This window comes from Cyclopterus lumpus, chromosome 5 (assembly GCF_009769545.1).
Source record: "Cyclopterus lumpus isolate fCycLum1 chromosome 5, fCycLum1.pri, whole genome shotgun sequence".
NCBI classification, from domain to species: Eukaryota; Metazoa; Chordata; class Actinopteri; order Perciformes; family Cyclopteridae; genus Cyclopterus; species Cyclopterus lumpus.
This window is the reverse complement of record NC_046970.1, coordinates 18,049,160-18,069,307: the sequence shown is the minus strand read 5'-3', so window position 1 is coordinate 18,069,307 and position 20,148 is coordinate 18,049,160. Positions and strand designations below refer to the sequence as shown.

General features: G+C 39.0%; 2 protein-coding genes across 2 annotated transcripts in view; both read left to right on the top strand.

The window, feature by feature from the left end:
* The window catches only part of iars1 (isoleucyl-tRNA synthetase 1), a 46,857-nt gene that overhangs the window by 564 nt on the left and 26,145 nt on the right, over positions 1-20,148 (top strand). Inside the window, exons 2-13 of the mRNA XM_034533866.1 lie at positions 253-376; positions 1,264-1,420; positions 1,506-1,625; positions 1,939-2,021; positions 2,235-2,352; positions 2,481-2,628; positions 7,279-7,366; positions 8,742-8,802; positions 9,039-9,134; positions 11,389-11,511; positions 16,196-16,287; positions 17,647-17,745. Coding sequence (XP_034389757.1) covers positions 258-376; positions 1,264-1,420; positions 1,506-1,625; positions 1,939-2,021; positions 2,235-2,352; positions 2,481-2,628; positions 7,279-7,366; positions 8,742-8,802; positions 9,039-9,134; positions 11,389-11,511; positions 16,196-16,287; positions 17,647-17,745 — 1,304 coding nt within the window. The 5' untranslated portion in view covers positions 253-257. The remainder of the gene's footprint in view (positions 1-252; positions 377-1,263; positions 1,421-1,505; positions 1,626-1,938; positions 2,022-2,234; positions 2,353-2,480; positions 2,629-7,278; positions 7,367-8,741; positions 8,803-9,038; positions 9,135-11,388; positions 11,512-16,195; positions 16,288-17,646; positions 17,746-20,148) is intronic.
* LOC117731478 (vimentin-like) lies at positions 11,522-14,503 on the top strand. The gene has a single exon (XM_034533867.1). It carries the CDS (start codon positions 12,315-12,317, stop codon positions 13,449-13,451), a length of 1,137 nt encoding a protein of 378 aa, XP_034389758.1. The 5' UTR covers positions 11,522-12,314; the 3' UTR covers positions 13,452-14,503.

The following is a 20,148-nucleotide window of genomic DNA, read 5'->3' as shown; positions in this document are numbered from 1 at the left end:
TAATATAGGTTTAATGTCCTCACTTGTCCCGAACGATATGTCGTGGAAGTGTGGGTCAATGCATGTGTGCTCACTCTTGTTTCAGTTGTTATATTTTAATGGGTTATACTATTATTATTATCATCAAAACAGATGGAGAGGGGAAAACATTCATTGTGTGCTCTTCTTCATACATGCTGTGGGGTTTATTTACATGTATTCCTGCTCCACAAGTCTATTGAGTACCATTTTTGTTGTTTGTTTTTTGGGTAGACGCCATGGTGGAACGAGTCCCAGAGTCCATCAACTTCCCTTCAGAGGAGGAGAATATCCTGCAGTTCTGGCAAACAAAGGACTGCTTCCAGGAATGCCTTAAACAGTCCAAGAACAGGCCCAAGTAAATCAAACTGCTTCTTATTTATAATTATTGATTTACTAAGTAACATAATCTCACGAAAAACTGTTGAAGTGTAAAATGGGTTATCGAAGAAATCTGATATGCTACAATAATCACTACGCTTTACATAAGAAAAGGCTTTCTAATATTTTTTGTTAACAAACACTTAAGTGGTTCAGAGCAGCAACATAGTCATGTAATGTCTTGCTGTCTCTTTAATGCTGACGGTGTTTATAGAATAGTTCAAGGTATTACCAATACAGTTGGAAAAGTTGCATTTCCTGGCTAACCAGTTATTGTTTCATTCAATTATACTCTTTCAGAATTTGATCTTTATGAGTATCGGTACTTGTCCATCATATGACAAGATGCAGTAAGAAGCATTAAAGTCAGTTTAATATGCTAATAGCAATGTTGTTGTGTGTTCTGCACAAACATCAAATGTTAAGTAACAAGATATTGTTTTAATTATTATAAAGTTAATACACCACAATAAATGGGAAAAGGCTGTAAAAGGAATGAATTGATAGTGATTAAAGCATAACATTTTTAACATCTCGGCTCATATGTTGAAACAGCAGGATTTGTGCATTAATTACCTGTAAAATGATCTTGTTTTTCCCCCCTTTTAGCCACCAAAAGATTGAATGTCATGATGACATTTGCTAAACAAATACAGATTGCACTGAAATTGCTGTTTTGTGAACGAAGAAACCATGAAACACTCGTATAAACGAGGCAGTGTTAATGTTTGTCTGTTATCTTGAGGTGTTTCCAGACATCTTACTCATCCTGTCATATCATCTCGTATCGAACTTCTTCTTCTTTTATCACAGAGGAAATACTGTCGACCTTCTTAAAAATATGTTACTGACCATTTCAACCAGGTTCACCTTCTACGATGGCCCTCCTTTTGCCACGGGTCTCCCCCACTATGGGCACATCCTGGCCGGCACCATAAAGGACATTGTTACTCGCTTTGCTCACCAGAGTGGCTTCCACGTGGACCGGCGCTTTGGCTGGGACTGTCACGGCCTCCCTGTGGTAAGAATCTGTTTGATTTGTCGATGCCTTTTTGTTTTTAATCCTTGGGGTATTCATTTGTTTAATTTTCTGTCTACTTTTGTAGGAATATGAGATTGATAAAACTTTGGGGATCAAAGGGCCTGCAGATGTGGCCAAGATGGGCATTGCTGAGTACAACAAGCAGTGCAGAAACATTGTCATGAGATACTCCAACGAGTGGAAGGTGAGCATAGACGAAAGCACAATATGTGAGACAACTTTGTAGCCACACTTGTGAGACCAGATGGTTTTCTTTTCATTCCATGTGTCAGTAAAAAAAACTGGCTTGGAACAGTGCATTGAAGTTGCTCTTAAGCATGAAACTAGCATAGGTAGATCTCACATGTGCAACATACGTTTTTTTTTTTATGTGGAGGGTTTTGTTTGCAAACTGACCTAAAAATAATACCCTTTTATAGTAAATTTACCTGCAGTATTATGGCTTAAGATCATTATGTTCTCTTGATTTGCTATGTGGATGTTTATTTTATTCCTAGACTTTAGTGAATCGAATGGGAAGGTGGATTGACTTCGAGAATGACTACAAGACTCTCTACCCGTGGTTCATGGAGACGGTCTGGTATGAATGTTGAAAGTTGTGGCTTAAAGATTTGAATACAAGTTATTAAATGTAGCCCCTATTTGATAAACTAATAAGGCAGTTGTTTTCATCAGAGATTTATTTAGATTTAAAGTGTCTACTCTACTTAATATTAATCGAGTCTTTCCCCTTATGTGTAGTTTGTCACTCCTTCCCTTTTTACGTTTTTTCATGTGTCTTCTATTCGTTCAGGTGGGTGTTCAAACAGCTGTACGACAAGGGTTTGGTTTACCGAGGAGTCAAAGTCATGCCTTTCTCCACCGCCTGCAACACCCCCTTGTCCAACTTTGAGTCCAACCAGAACTACAAGGTTGGCACAAATCACAACCGCTATCACACCTCGAGTGGTCTAATGCAGCACGAGTAACAAACTTGACGGTCTGGTTGTTAATACAGTATATTGAATTGACTGAATCTCTGTTTCTCTTTTGTCTTCAGGACGTTCAGGACCCATCAGTGATCGTCAACTTCCCATTGGTTGGGAGTGAAGATGTGGCGTTTATCGCCTGGACGACAACACCTTGGACACTGCCAAGCAACCTGGCCCTCTGTGTTAACCCAGATTTCTTATACGTCAAGGTCAAAGGTGAGTGACGAAGCTTGACACGATTGTTCCACTTCTATACAACGTACTTATTATATCCAGTAAAAAAGTGTTGTAAAAAATATGTAGTTTTATTTTCAACACAGTGAGGATCTTTAGTGGGGGATAGCAGCTCAATGCATGCCACAAAGAAGTGGTATACATCATCTGAAATGATGTGACAAGTTGTTGTAGTCATGAAAAACTTGTGAATTAATACATTAAGATGAATTGGGAAAGTTTATCAGGGCTTTAACATTTTATATGATTGCCATTCTCATGTACACTAAGGTGCTACAGCAGTTTTTCGGTTGATACCATTCGTTACACAGATTTGGTGCTAAATCTAACAATTCTTTACCACACGTGATGGTAAAAAATTATGATTAAAAAAAAAAAAAAACACATTAAGACACCAACACCTAAAGCGGGGGTATTCAACTAATGTTCAACAAGGTCCAGTTCGAGAAAATGTCCTTATGCAAAGGTCCGGAAGATCACAGTAATGTTTAACTTGCGCTATGATTTAGTCCCATATGTATTGAAGTAGCCTATAGCAGTTTCAACATCTGTATGTAGTCAAATTAAATAAATAAATAATATCTAAAAAATATGTATTATCAGAATGGATGAATTATAAATACTCCAATAATAAATATAAATGAATATTCTTACAATAAGGGCTGGATTTGAAAATGGAAAATAATTACAGAAAGATTTAGAAAAATGTTTATCTTAAAATAATGTACTTCATTTTACAAAAATACATTTAACTTAATCGTCTTTACCCTGTAACTTTATATTCAGTTAATTCCGGTGTCCAGTGATGTCAACCAAAAACGCCACGATATTATATTATTCTCTTGTAAAATGTGTGTGCAGGGACTAAATCTGTTATTAAAACCACTTGTTTCAGCTCTATTGGCATTATTGTTGGACAGTGAATGTGATTCTGATCATATTGGGCTCTTAGATCTTTTATTTTTCTGTTCCTTCATTTCGGATGTGAGTCGGTACGTTTGCTCCAAAGAGTTGTGCATTGTCTCGCAGCAAAGCTTCTCATTGCCGCTTTTAATAATCGTCACATTCTCTGAACACATGAGACATATTTTGAACTTCCTTTGGGAAGAATGAACATAGAAGAGTCTGGTTAAAGACTCGGGTTTCGCTGTCCACATTCCTCTTGTTGGGGAACACCCTGTGACATAACTTCTCTCACTCGTTCTGTTCCGAATGTTCCGCCTCTCCTCCTCAAGGCTCTCCAGTCTGTGTGTATCTCACTCGAGCTGCGATGCTTACCAGAATACGCATATTTGATTGGCCGAGTAGCATCGCGTGATGTGATTTACAACGCATGTAATTAATCGGTGTGTTTCTAGACCGCTAAACGAGTGCTGGAAAAGCTGCGCCGGTTAAAATATAAGCGCTCTGTCAACATTTAAGAATGATCAATTATCAATCAGTTATAGGTCCAGATACAAAGGTGTCTGGGTCCAGATCCGGATCGCGGGCCGCCTGTTAGTGACCCCTGACCTAGAGGAACCCCATAGCAAAATCCATGCTGTTTAATATCTAAAGCTTTTGACGAGTCTCAGAGGGTTAATTACAGTATAGACAGTCTAAGTAGGCCTGCCACAGTTTCATTATGAACTGAAAATATGTTTACATCTTGCCGGGCTCATGTTCTCCGAGGCTAGAGGAAAGGCCCGTGGTGAAGGTTTTTCAGCTCGCTGCACCCTCTCCCTGCGGGGAGGGACAGAGGACCCTGCTCCCCCCAGACCCTTCTTGAAACAAGGGGCCCGTCTCGTTTACCATACTATGTGGGTTTGATTTATACAACCAATATGTTTAGGATTAAATTGTTTACTGGAGCACACACTTGTTTACAAGAGCTCATAGATCTGTCCTCTTAAATGTATATTTGGCAGTGAGCATCCACCCACCACAGTGAGTCTCATAAAATCCTGTTATAGGCCTATCTATTGTTTAATACAAATATAAAATATCTGCTCGCATATCCTGCCCTCAAACATGTTTGTGTTGTCGATTTGCTTGAAATACCAAGATTGATAGTTTTGTTAAGTGCTGAAAATCTGGTTTCCATTGTAGTGTCCTGGACCACACTATCGGCTTATGGGTGTTTAAAATTTTTTTTTATTCAGACAGAACAAAAAAATAAACAAATTAACAGAGGAGCCGCGCTCTGCTTTGGCAGAGTTGCACTGAGAGGAGGGGGTTTCTGCACCATACCGTGTTGGAGTTTCTAGCCTTTAGATAAGTGCTAGCTGATGAAATAAGATGTGTTGACGTTGAAGATGTAAATGTATGACATGGGACAATTTGTACTGGAACTTTTATCTTCAACCAACCAGACACTTCAAATTCAAAAGCAATAACTTGATGCTAAGTCCATGTAGACTCACCCACGTAAAAGGGCCCACTCAGATTTAATCAAAAGACAGTTACATATAGTTGTGTATTACATTTGCTAATGTTTCTACTGTTGCACGTAGAAGTGTTTTTAAGGGATGACTTCTTAATGTCAAGACGTTTGTAACGGCACAATCTGTGATCCAAATCTGACCTGAAACCTGCCACCTTACTCAAATTGTCAGGTCTTTTAATTTCCAAAAGCAAGATGCCTTTTAACAAGTATTTGATTCAGGACCACCCACACTGCTGTCAGATACATGAAATATATAGCTACCAGTTTATTAGGTACACTGAGATGAAATGCAGTCTACTTATAATGAATATGCTAACTATGACTATTTCACACAAATGTCTTTGTAAAATTATAAAGGAATGACATTTTGGACAGACCTGGATGTAAACTGCAACTTGATTTGCAGAGACAAACAACTGCGGGGCGCTTATTCTAGTTTGTAAATATCCAAATGATCATGATCATATATTTAGTTTTTTGTTATTTTGCCTTGTCATAGTAGGAACAACACAGGTGTTACTAATACCATTAACAATTACTGTGCTTGTTTCTGCTGTGACATGTCAATGTCTCTTCTAAAAAAAAGTCCTATCATTGTAACTTAAACCAATAGTTTTGTTCATGTGTTGTATGACATCTACATTTGTTTGTAGGCCAGAGTCAGACGTGAGAAATGTGGGTGAACCTCAAATCAGGTCACTTAAAAAAAAAAGAAAAGAAAAAAGTGTTGTCCTCGTTCAAATATATAATGAAATTCTCCAGAGAAGTGCCTTGTGTTTTTCCTGTTACCCTCCTGCAGTAGGTTTTGGTTCCCTGTGAGAGAAACGGGAGTTTAAATAAAAAGGGTGACCTAGATTTATACCAGTTGGTCATAGCCTCGTTGATCCTGCAGGGGGCAGTGTTGGAGCAGTCTGTCATCCTGACTGTGCTGTGCTGCATGGGAGACCGCCTTAGAATACCAATGAATGTTTTTTTTCTTCTTTTTTTCGTATCAGCGCAGTCTCTCTTTTTATCTCTCTCTTGCGCGCTCTTACTCTCCACATTTCTCCAATTTTTCCCTCCCCTCGTTTTCTTATCGCTGTCTTTGCCTCCACATGCACCTGTTTTGTCCTTTCGTTGTTCTTATTTTCTGTCTCTTTTTGAGTCTCTTTCCCTCGCTGCCTTTGTTGCTGTTTGAGTTGAGGGGCTGTCAGCAGCAGCAGGTCTGAGCTGTGCAGTCATTTGTCACACCACTGAGGGGAAGAAACATCTTTTATTGATGCTGCCCCCTTTTCTCTCTCTTGTTGTCCCTGTTGTTCTCTCCATCTCTCCTGTTTATTGTTGCTAAAAATCCCCATTTGCCCCGGAGCATTCAGTTTCCCAGAATGTCAGGCAGGTATCTTACTTGAGGTGGCAACTTTTCAGTAAGCCCAGTTGCTGGTTGATTTTTTGTTGCCACATTATTGGGTTCTTACCTGACCTTGACTTTATGCGACACTGTATTACTATGAAGCAGGACTTGACATTGAGGGATATTAGATGCTTTGTTTGATAAGTTGCTGGTTATCGCACATGGAATTCACTTCAATAAACATAAATCAGTCAAGTATGTATGTATGTATGTATATATGTATATATGTATATGTATGTATATGTATATGTATGTATATATATATATATATATATATATATATATATATATATATATGTGTGTATATATGTATATATGTATGTATATGTATATGTGTATATGTATATATATATATATATATATATATATATATACATACATACATACATACATATACATTTTTGTTTTTTTACTTTCATCTTTTTAATGCTTTATGGAATAATGACCATACAAATAAGAAGGCCGTTAAAACATTCAAGAAGTGGAACATGAGTAAGTTAAGAAGTTAAATACATATATTACAAATTACAATAAATATCAAAACATGAAACCAAATAATATTATATAATATCAAACATAAAACATGAAGTGATCTTCTTAATGTCATGTCAGCACTCTTTAATTCTTCTTCATGTGTTGTTCATACTGTTTGTGTCCTGAAATGAGATGCGTTCTGGTTTAAACTGCTTCCCTGTAACAGCAATACAGGTTTTAATATTAGCAGCCTTGGGATGAGTTTATTCAACTCACGGGGCTGGCAGCCAAGTGTGAACACTCAACTAATGCATTCACATGTGTTTTTCTGTTCATCACTCAGATAACGCCACAGAGAAGACCTACATTATGATGGAGGCGAGACTGGGAGCTCTGTTTAAGTCGGAGAGCGAGTACACTCTCCTCGACAAGTAAGTGCACATGACCCTATAGCCAGCTAAGAAAAACACATCAAGAGTGCAAACGACTAATACTAATAAATACTGACTCAAATTTTTAATTGTTCCAATTAAATGTAGTTAATTCAGCTGGCAGGTTTCAATTACAACAGTCCTTCCTTTGCTGACCACTGAAGAAATCATTTTACCAAAATGACATGAAAGTATTGAACAGCACAGTTCAGTCCTATTCCATTACTGTCAACCCGCATTGAAATTTCTACTGTAGTATCAACTCAAGACTACTGTTCATTTTTATCCGTACATTCTCTTTTCACTGCTGCACTGGCAGGAGGTTTGTCTCTTGTCATTTAAAAGCACATCAAAGCACTGGTTGTCAGCTCTCTATTATAGCTCACAATCGCTGCTAAGTGGCATTAGAGCCAATATGGCTGACTACTGTAACAGTGTTAAGTGTTGATGTACTAAGCTCAGAGTTGGTGTTTTTCCATTAGGCGTTTGCATCAGTTTTTACTCCCCCACCATCTTCTTAACCTTTAATATTCTTCACTTCATGTGGGTCGATGAAACTAAGTTAAGAGAATTCAAACCTAGCTATGGTATTTCATTAAGCGTCAAACTTGTGTTTCACAGTCACTGTGAAAGGTTTCCTCTTGCTTTATAACGGAGTTAAAGGTGCAGTGTGTGGGATTTGGCGTCATCCAGCGGTGAGGTTGTAGATCACAAGCAACTGAAACTTCCAACGAAGAAAATGCAAATCACCTTGTCTAGAGCCAGTGTTGTGGTGTGTCCTCTGGGCTAATGTAAAAACATATGTAGATATAAACTGCTCATTCTAAGGTAACGAAATCCCAACAAAAAAGTATTATATAGCATTTCTGCTAATAGATTCTCTTAAATGCAACACACTTTTCCAGAAGAATTATCAATGTGCGTTTCACCAACTGTGTGTTTTTTATTTGCAGCACAAAGCACACAAAGCTCTGATGAATTCTGGAGCAAAAAGGGTGAAGCAGGAAAAAAACTCAAAGCGAAATAAATAAAAACACAGAGCGAATACAGGATACAGAATACACTGAAATCTAATGGAGCACGATTTATACCCACTCATCCCATATATTGGACAAATTAACTGGCAATGAAGAAGGCATGTTGATGTCTTAACTGGCGGGAGCCTTTTCTTCAAAGTCTTCATACACGGAAGCAGAGATTTATTTCTATGATTGGAAAAAAAAAACAGTGTGTCATGACAGACTCAGCTTCCAACACAAACTTAAACCTCAAATTAAGATTTTTATTTCTGTCCTTAAAAAAATCTAGTTATGGGAATAACATACAGTATCTCATAAAAACTTCATTTTTTTAAAAACTTTAAATGTGTTTTTAGATTTCCTGGCAAGACGCTGAAGGGGAAAAAATACAAGCCTCTCTTCCAGTACTTTGCCAAGGTCAGTAGTCTTGTTCTTGTTCCACAGGTTTATGTATTATTTGCCACGAACTAAAGAACTTACCCGGTACTTTAATTTCCCGTCTGACCACAAATGTGCAACTCCGTTTATGTTCTCTAAATCTGTCTCTTAATTGCTCTCTTTCTATAAACATTGCTATCTGTGCCTCTATTTCTTTTGCTTCCTCACCACTCACCCCTTTTCATCTAATTCTCCTCATCCTTGTTTCACTTCAGTGTGAGGAGACGGGCGCGTTCCAGGTGGTGTTGGATAACTACGTCAAGGAGGAAGAAGGCACAGGAGTGGTCCACCAGGCACCTTACTTTGGAGCTGTGAGTGTGGTCTTTTAAACATTTCCTTCATAGTGCATTATTTTTTTTTAACAAGAAATTAGTCTTTTGGTTTATAAAATGACAGAAAAAACTAACTGGCTATCACTATTCTCCAAAAGATATTGAAATTAACATTATTTCAGAATTTTGACTCAATAAATTACTCGTTTAATAGTTGAAAATCAGTTAATTTAACTAATTGTTTCAGTACCACTTCTGTGGTTTACTAAAAGTAGTGTATAATAGCATGATATGAAAATAGCAAACAGAAGTGGGGAATTAGCACCTACAAGCGTTTTAAAATATATCGTGATAAATATTTAGATCAGTCATTGAAAACTATTTATTTATTTATTGAATAACCCCCAAAAACACAGTGTGTATATATACCACAGTTAGGAGTGTATTGTGTGCAGCTTTTGCCTGCCTCTTGTCAGGCTCACCTCCTCCTTTATAAATATAATGCACTTCATCTCCTTAATTAAGGGACTTAGAGTACAGTTGAGAATTGTACTTCTGAAACATCGCTTCTAGTAAGCTTGTTAATTTAGTCCTGAAGATGCTCACATGGAGCTAAACAAGGTCCTCTGTTGTTTCTATAGCTTCCGTGCTTTCAGTGCCTTTTTCCTGCACAATGTGCAGACGTTGGTTGATGCATCACTTTACAAGAGGACTAAACTTCGCCCAAAACAAGATTTGTTCTTGACATGAGCAAATGAAACAATTTTTCTATTATATTTGTATTATTATTTTTCCATCACGACTATTCAGCACCTGCAGGTCTTGAAATCTATGACCCAGTTTGGGAAATAATTGAATTAACAGTTTTGTCTTTGAATACCTTCCACCATGTTAACTTGTAATTCATGTTTTTTTTATTTTTTTTATATATATATATATATATATATATATATATATATATATAAAAAATACTGACATTTTAAAATACATTCAACCTCTCATAGATACAATGTTTCTTTGTGTACCCACTTCACATTGATGTGTATGCCTATTTAAGAGAGTTTTCTGAAATATTTGTATTGAATGCTACAGTATCAGGGTATTCCTACAGTGTAGAAGCCAATGTTGCTGTGCGAGTAGAGGTATTGAGTTATTTCTGATAGGTTAGATGCCCTTGTCAGGGGCAGATGGATGCCCTCATGGCTGTAGCCAGCTGTGGATACAAACTCTGTCTTTCATTTGTTCTTAGCCTTCTCTTCTGCACTCGTTTGCTTATTTCACTGCAGTCAGTCCCTATGTAAACCCTTCACATCCCATTTACATTTAAATGTTTTTTTATTATTATTTTGTAACACTTCTGTTATTTATGGACCACATTCACTTTGATTGGTTGCTGAAGACCCAAAACAAAAATGCTTTTCCTCTGGAGATATACAGTAAGAAGAAATGCGCTGCCAAAGTACATTCTTCAAATTTTATGTTGTTATGACTGGATGTGATCCTGTGAGCCATCCATCTTGGATCTTGACAGGGTGCTTGAATACGAAATGCATTTACAGCTGGACACTGCTCCAATCTTTCATGCATAGCTGTCACATGCCCGTTGTGCTTCTTTCAACACTGCAAAAAGTATCCAGCTCAACAAGGAATTTGATATAGAGTCATAACATATCTTTGAACTGGTGAAACTGGCTTCCAAAGGGGTTAGATAGTTATTTATTTTCTAAGGTTGGTTCCTTTCGGACAATATAATTGAAACAAATTACAATAGCTTGAATTAAATGGGTCACTGTATCAAGATAATCTAATTTAATTACTTCCAGACACATTTTCAAAATGTTGTAAAATACTCTAGTAAATAACTTTGTTAAAATTAAGGCTTCTAACAATTATTTTTATTATTGATTGTTCTGCCTGATTATTTTTCTTGATTGATTGTTAATCATTAATAAAAATGACAGAAAATAGTGAAAAATGCCCTTCATAATTTCCCGCGAACCCAAACTGACATATTCAGTTGCTTGTTTTGTACAACAAACTGTCCCAAACTCAAATTATTACTGTCATAGACAACTAAGAAATCCTGATTCTTTGGGGGCATGTTTGTAAAATGTATTACTAGGGATTAACAGATTATCTAAAGTATTGCCCATTAATTCATTGATTTAATCAACCAATCCTTTCTGATCTAGTTACTTCTTTTGCAATGAGCATTAATAATGAATATAGAATTGGATGATACAAATACCATCACTCACTAACTCCTCTGAACTGTGTATTATTCTCTCTGTAGGATGATTACAGGGTGTGCACCGAATACAAGATCATCCAGAGGGATCAGGCTCCTATCTGCCCTGTGGACGCCTCGGGCTGCTTCACTTCAGAGGTCACTGACTTTGCGGGACAGTATGTCAAAGTGAGTGACATTTCAGACATTTACATGTAGACTAGGTTATCAGACATTTCAGGCTTCCACCCCTGATGAGAACCACTGGTTTGACACGTGTGATAAAACCCTCAACGATATTAAAAGCTGATTTAATTTGATATTTAATTTATTTAATTTTTAATTTACTAATTTAATTTAATGTGGCTTTCTTTTTGGTCATAGATGTAATGCTTTTTTCTAATTATGTTAGGTGGGAACTGAGATGAGAATATTAAATATTCATCATGTTTTCCAAATGTAATTTAAAATGATTCTTTAGGCACATGACTTGTTCGTTGACGTGAAGAGAGTTATGGGAATTAGCGTTGAAGCAGTTTCACTACAAGTTGTGTAGGAAAACCTGCTGCCAAAGCACATTGTCACTGTTTACCAGTGCACTGGGTGCCTTCCCTGTCACACCCAACTTCATTACCATCCTAAGTGGATAGTGAGTGAAAAATAGCAGTCATACATGATCTCTTCACTATTTCACATCCTGGTGTAAAAATCAGGGAGTGGACTTGACCCGCTTGGCCAGTAACAGTACAGCGTTAGCTAATAAAGAGCATGCAGCCACAGTTCACTGAAAGAGTGTCGTAATCCACGTTTGAAATATGTTAAAACCAAGCGTTAGTTTCATGGCTGTCCGACACATTCTTTATTGCGGCATAAAAACTCAGAGGTGATCTGAGGGAGCGTCATTCGCGACGTGAGCTACACAAAGAGAAGCCGAGAGAGCAGCTGTTCCACTCTGTAAACTGGGAAAAAAACGGCGCATTATTTTACAAATCATGAGGGCTGCATCATACACCCAGAAGAGCCTGCAGGTTAGCGGCTCCAGCGGCAGAGTAAGGGTTCAGAGCCCGTCACCTTCCCGGTGCCGTGGATCCTCATATGACAACCGCGGACGCGCCGGTACTCGCAGTACTGCCATCGAGTTGGGCACAGAGATACATCACCAGCATGCCAACGAGAAAGAGGAGATGCAGGAACTCAACGTCAAGTTTGCAGGATACATCGAGAAGGTCCAGGCTCTAGAGCAGAGAAATGCGTGTCTTCAAGCCGAGCTGGCTGCACTGCAGAGCCGCTACATGGGAGGCTCCACAGGCATCGGAGAGGAATATGAGCTTAAGTTTAAAGAGGTGCGGGAACTGATTGAGGTCCTTACCAATGAGAAGGGAGCAGCCGATATCGAGCGAGGCTACATTGAAGAAGAGGCTGAAGTGTGGAGACTAAAGCTAGAGGAGGAACTGGCCCTGAAGGAAGAGGCAGAGATAATCCTGAGGGAGTTTCGCCAGGATGTTGACAATGCCACACTGCAGAAGGCTGAGCTGGAGAAGCGTATAGAGCAACTGGTAGCCGAGATAGAGTTCCTCAAAAAGCTCCATGATGAAGAAGTGGCTGACCTCATGAAGCAGATCGAGGACTCAAAGATCACAGCAGAGCTGGATGGCGATCGGCCTGACCTGGCCGCTTATCTCCGCAACATGCGTGCAGAGATAGAATCTGCGGCTGCCCGCAACGTCCAGGAAGCTGAGAAATGGTACAAGAGCAAGTTTGACACCCTCAAGGAGCATGCTGGCAAAAATGAGACGCAAATGAAGACCATGAAAGACGAGATCACAACCTTCCACAACCAAGTGTCAGAGCTGCAGAACCAGATTGATGGTGTGAAGGCTCGCAACGCAGCTCTGGAGCAGCAGCTGGAGGCCATGGAAATGTCCCACATGGATAAGGTGGAGAGCCTCCAGAGTATCATTGCTCAGTTGGAGGCCCAGCTCTGCGAAACCAAACTAGAGATGACAAAGTATCTCCAAGACTACCAGGACCTGCTGCACATTAAGCTCAAGCTGGATGCAGAGATCGCCACCTACAGGAAGCTGCTGGAAGGGGAGGAGCATAGGCTTGGAATTGACAAAATTGTCTAAAGCAGCGACCAGCAGAGCATTGTGGAGTGGAGAGATCAGCTCATACTCGTGAAACAGATTCTTCCAATCTTCCAATTTTCCGCCTACTTTACCATCCTTACTCCAAGGGCTGGGTATTGTTTGAAATGTTTCGATACCGATGCCAATTTGTTTTTCAGTCCAGATGCCTAAATGACACTGGGGATATGTTATTTTGTACAAAACATTTCTTTGGACAAGGAAACTTATACCAAATGTAAAATGCTGTCCAAACACATGTTCTTTGTGTTCTTTGACAAGAACTTTGCCCAATTAGAACATTCTAAAATTTGCAAAATATTGATTCAACAAACTGAGGAAAAACAAAGACCTACACTCGTTAGGTGTCCACCCTCTACAAAAAAGAAAATTGAAAGCAGTTGGTGTCTGATTTAAAAAATAATGGGCTAAACAAGATTTACGTGTCTATTGAATCCAGCTTTCCGTCCTTGAGCTTTTTTTGGGGACACATTGAGATTTGATACCCAGCCCTTCTTACCATTTTACTATCCTTGCCATACCCTGACCCCATTATCCTTACATATTTGCTCTACATCCCTCCAAGTTCTTTAAACTTCTCAAAACAACCCTCCTGTCTTCCCAACTCTACCCTGCCACCTCCAGCATCCCCCCTGGATCCAGTTTAATGACCCTCAGCTCTCCTTAGTTGGATTTTTTCCCCCTACAACACCCTTGTTTAATTCACCTTCCCCTTTTCTTGCCAAATCAACCCCACCGTTATACTGCTCTCCCCACTTCTGCCACTTCCCGTTGCTACATCTGCTTACCTTTTGCCGCCACTGCTTCTCTTGATAAACATTTAGGATCTCCCCTCCTTTTACAAAATACACTTTTGTCCTGCTGTGAGGTTTCACCTCTCAACCCAAACAAAGCAGAGCCGATGCCATCAGTGTTTTGACTTGTCTTTACAGTTCCACACTGAATGTTTTGACAGGACTCAACTATTGACTATTTACACTAATGTTGACCAATTGTTACATAATAAAGATTGAAGTGAGTGCATTCTAAAATAATGCATTGCTCTTTTTTTCCTGTGTGTCTGTTTGCACTCATATATTATCTTGTGTCTTTAGTGACTGGTCTACTTCGTCTTTCTGTATTAACTTTATTTCTCGGTCTCTTTGCATTCTCATACTTTCATTTTAACCTACGAACTACAGTTAACGTTTTGGAAAGTCAGGCACAGTAAATATATTTGAAAATGTTTGCTTTATCCTGTAAATAATTTCTAAAAACTCAATGTACCACTAAAGAAGAAATTGTCTCGTCACGAAGGTCTTCTAAAAGAGTCACAAATATATGTGAGTAATCTAGTCAATATATCTAGTAACCCTTGTTTATACTAAATTGGCCAGGTGGGGAAATTCTCTCAATTGGTTGCAGGCGAAGTTCCATTGAATCTCCACATCACAGGTGCTCTTTCATGTTTTAATGAGCCCAGGCTATAACAAAATGTACTCCTGGCTGAGAACATTTGAAACCCTTCTCGCTACAAAGAGGTCACGACCAACAGTCTGCCAAACACCTTGCTGAGAAGTCATATTTATGAGCTTGCTGTGAATTGCACTGTGAGCTTGGTTAGAGGGACATGAAATGGTGCGTGGTGAGGCACAGGGCTGATTGCATATTAGATTGTTTGCCATAAACAATGTGCTGGATGACAAAACAGACAATTTCTTCCTCCCTCTTTGGTGGTATTCATCATACCCTGAATGAGCAGACCGTGACCTTGGCTGTGACTTTACCTTGGTTTTACTCAAAGGAAAACCTAAAGCTGTGGTGCATTCAAGAATCCAGAGCTTTCCTACCGGAATGAGAAAATGTAATACTACAAGTAAAATATGTCAAACTAGTGATAAATGCTTGTCCTTAACGCTACCTTAGCAACAAACGGCAAGTGGTGCACAGCAGTGTTGCCATGGTATGGTTTTACTGTGAACCTTTTATATGCAAGACGTTCATAAAGTAAACATGTTCCAATAGCTACAATACAAGATTAATGATATAATACATAATCGTAGTAGTAGTATTATAAGTTCAGCTGTAGTTGTGCTACTGCAGTTTATGATTAATAGGTTTGTGGAATAATATGTAAAGAATGTTTAAGACGATAGTAATTATTATTTATTATTTTTTAAGTGTGTTTTAAATTCTGAGATCCATTAAAATGGTGTGCTGGTTTTAAATACTGCTCGCACATAAAATATGTTGATTATGTGAACAATATTTTGAGCAATGGGCATAAAGAAGAAAGACAAATCCTAGATTTGCTGCATGAGAAACTGCAGGTTCCAGTAATCGTGCTTCACTTGTGTACAGCTTGACAGCGCTTTCATTAATAGAAAAAGTGGAGAAAAATAGCGAGATGCTTAATTAAAAAAGTTTGGGTAGCAAATGTCAACATTTCATAATCTGGTTTTCACTTGGACTTTTATTATCATCGTTTAAACTAATTAACATCAGGTGAAAATCTTGTTTTTGCTGACGTCGTTAACTTCTCACCTTTTCATCAATGGTGCACAGGTGTACTCCAGCGTGTTTCAGTACACTATGATGTCACAGTTTGGTGTCGTTCCAGGTGCAAAGCTGCACCTTCGGACCACACCAAACCACATTGGAACCACAGTGAAACACTCCTTTTCAGCCTGGTATTGTGTTACTCTTTAACGCTGCACGTCTATTTTCTTTGTATCTATTTTTTTTAGGATGCCGACAAAAATATCATCAAGTGGCTGAAGGAGAAGGGTCGCCTCGTCAATGCCAGCAGTCTCAAACATAGTTACCCCTTCTGCTGGAGGTGAGACAAACAGTCAAACTGTAAAACTGATGTTACCTCTGTGCCACGTTAGAGTGGCGCCTTCCAACTCACTTCAACTAAAAGCATCATTCTTCCACTGGCGACCATTAAAACAATGGTTAGATAATAACCCCACCTGCTGCAGATGTTAGGACTCTAGACATGTTAAATTATATTTTCTACTTTAATACAGGCAGCCTTAGTGTTAGAAAACATAATGTACAGTTCAGCATTCAGTACAGTGTTAAAAAAGTGTGTGGTTCTTCTCCACTCATGACTCCCTGAGGACCATTAGAGGTTTTGTGGTCTGCACAGAATCAATCCACAAAGCCAATATCAATATGGTCACACACACGCACACGCACGCAACCTCAAGTTCCCACATTATTAAGTCGTAACAAGCACATGCAGATCCACACATACATATTGTAACTTTTTAAGCAAACTAAATCAGTGTCTCACTTGGAGCAGCTGCAGGCTGACCCGAGCAGGATTAATTAACCCAGTAAATAGCAGAGATGTGCTCTTTATGCCACAAGGAGACACAGGCTCGTGGAGATGAAACGGTTGTGTGAACCACTTGGCACCTGCAAGGTAGAACTCGGCAAAGTGAAGGGAGCTATGCTTTTGACAACACTTCAAAAGAATATACCTGAAATCACAAATTAACTGGAGAGATGAAAAAGTAGAACGCTATCAAAACATTGGGAGAACAAGCAGAACAATGTAATAGAATTATGATACTAAATTGCGTGATTTAGATTTTCCATTTATTTGTACTTACTTATTTTCCACTGGTTCTGTAGTTGAGAGAGCAGCTTTTCTCAAGGTTGTCTTAAGATGGAGTCCACAGCCATGCTCGTGGCTCTTTGAAGTTGACTGACTGATAGGAATACGTTTTTTTTTCTTGAGATATTTGGTGATAAACCAAACTATTGAACACATTTATATTATGATCTGATGCTAGATCAAGAGTGAGGAGATCCCCAAAGTCATTCTGATTGGTTCTCTCTATTTCTCTGAAAGACCAACAGTTGTTCAGATATTTCAGTCTGACTCACCGACCTAACAACATTGCCATTCTTACAGCAATGCTGCAAGCGTGGCTAAAAAACACTGCCATCTACTATTTACTGAGCCAGGCCAGTTCCTATTCAGTGGTAATACAGCAGGTGTTCTGATGTAAATACAGCAGAACACCATATAACTTACTATGCGAAAAACAAATAACAACAACAATCATCAAAATCCCTCTTCAACCTGAATGCAAATGGCTTGCTTCATGAATTCTGATTCGTCTTCTGAGTGCATTTTATTTTGCAGAACCATGTTTTATGTAATGTGTTGATATGCTTTCAGGTCTGACACGCCTCTGATCTACAAAGCCGTCCCCAGCTGGTTTGTTCGAGTGGAGCACATGGTGGAAAAACTACTGGAGAACAACAGCAAATGTTACTGGTGAGCAGTTTTCTGAGACAGCTGATAGCTAGCTTGGTGCTAAGTGACAGGGAATTGGCAGCTATGATTACAGCCCTGATTCTGCATGACCACCTCAAGTTCTTTGCCTCTACACGACAGCTATGTATTACTGTGCATATATGTATCTTTATCTTTCACTAATTAAGGTAAACATCCTTTTCAAAGCAATTTATTACGATGCACACAGGACGGATGTTTTTACAGAAAACATTAGCATGATGCTAATTTTAAAGGCAGAACGTGGAGCAAAGTATGTGTCGGCACGATGGCTTTGCTAAGTGGTATTACCCCTGGTGCTCCCAGTGCTCTTTTCTGAGCCACAGTAGCTGCCTCTGGTAATGGGACTGTCAAACTGAGATGAATGGGTAGCCGCTAGTAAGGTGACGACGCACAGGCACACACGTTCAGAGACCGGCACACACACTACTTTAGAGGCTACATTCCTTTTACGAGGGGTACACGTGTCCTATTGAATACAAGACAACTATGTCCATATTATGTCAAAGTAATTTACAGTATGTTATGGGGTATTTTTGCAGAAGAATCTGGCAACTCATTATCTATTAATCTGCCTTTTTATTATTTCAATTAATCACATGGTCTAGAAAATGGCCGGTAACGGTGCTAATAACACTTAACAGTGCAAACAAAGGCAACAGTGCAGACGGAGCCAACGGTGTTTACCTGAGGGGGAACCGGAGGGCGGCGTTATCAGCTATAACTGCTTATAACTGCTGCATGAGAGCGGTGCAGCACAGCTATGTGAACAAAACAAGGAGAACATCCGATTACGGCACACACAGAGGGAGAGTGATTTCTTTCTCTGCTCAGGTATAAATTACACCACTATATCTTTACATAGCTAATGGATGTTTGCTGTTGTAATAATAGTATCAAATAGAGGACCTTTTGAAAATTACTTGAAACAACCACTCGATTATCCACATTTCTGCTGATCACATTTTATAATCGATTAGTTGTTTCAGCTCAAAAGTGAAATGCAATGAAATGTAACATATTTGTAGACATAATGAAACGTTTACAATTAATGTGTTGACAACATCCATGTAAATTCATAATTTTTAAGGATAAATGTAGCTGTTATACTTCATAGCCTTCAGGAGACATTAAGTACATACACACATATTTCCCCCTGTGGTTGCAGGGTGAAGCTCTTTTGCAGCTTTCTAATTAAGCTTTTCTTCCATCCTTAATTATTAGATTTTTTTTTTCTTGTTTTGACTTAACTTTCATACTTGAGTTGTAACCTCAGGACGATTCTCTGTCTGTCTCTCTGTCTTTTCTGTGCTCAGTTCCTCTACATGAAATTCATGTTAGCTGATGAAGACTTAAAAGAATCCTTCAGAAAGCAAAGTGCTATTACCATATTCTCAACGGGATTTTGTTCATTTTATCTCTCCTTCCTCCAGTGTGCAGCGGTTCTAAGTATATTGAGAAAGTTCAGGCTGATTTCTCCAGATGTCTGTCTGTCTGAATAAATTAAGGACTGAATTAATGAGTGCTCGCTGCTCTCTTTGCAGGAAGCTCGGTCACTGCCTGATTTCAGAACGTAGTTTCTTGAAATATGGTGTTGAGTGACTGGTGACAAATGACTCGAGCAGAAATCCGACATGTTTTCTCCTCCATTGGACTTTTGTCCGTCTCTTTAATTCAAACCCAACTGTTTTCTAAGCTACTTTAAAAGGCTTAGTCATTTTTTAAACAATGGGTCCTTGATTTCAGACGGAGGCAGACAAAAGTAGGCTTCTCATTTTTACCGGGCGACTGTTGATTCTGTCGGCTGAAATGACATTTGTTGTCTACAGCAGATAATAGTAAGCTAGTTTGCCGGATATGTTAACATCTCTAGCTAACGTTAGAGCAGAGAAACGGAGTATAAAACAACACAACCCTGTGCACACTGCTTCAACATGTAGCTTCACAGACCTGTCTGCATAGTTACAATTACTAAGCCATGATTGGACGATCACATTTCTTCCCACGTTTTTTTCTTCATGATTTTGTCCTCTTTCGCTTGTTTCCATCAAGCACACGCTCAATCCTGTCCTGACCACAACCTCTGTCCCTCTGCCTCCCTCTTGTATCCATCCCTAGCGTCTCTGACTTATAATAGAAGCCTGTACACGTTAAATGACTCCTCCTGTGCGTCTTGAGCACAAGACAGAACATTTTAAATTCCACATTTAGAAGAGTGGGAGGATGAGGTGGTGGGTGAGTGTTCACGGGGGGCTGGTGAGCAGCAGCAGCAGCAAAGGAGAAAAATCATTAAATTGATATATTAGGGGCCTAAATAGAAATGCCTCCTACAAATGGGAATTGATGAACTCGTTGCTTAGCACGTGGATCCTGATGACAATTTAT

What these genes read in the sequence shown, in the direction of transcription:
- LOC117731478 (XM_034533867.1), top strand. Translation starts at nt 12,315, where the DNA reads ATGAGGGCTGCATCATACACCCAGAAGAGCCTGCAGGTTAGCGGCTCC.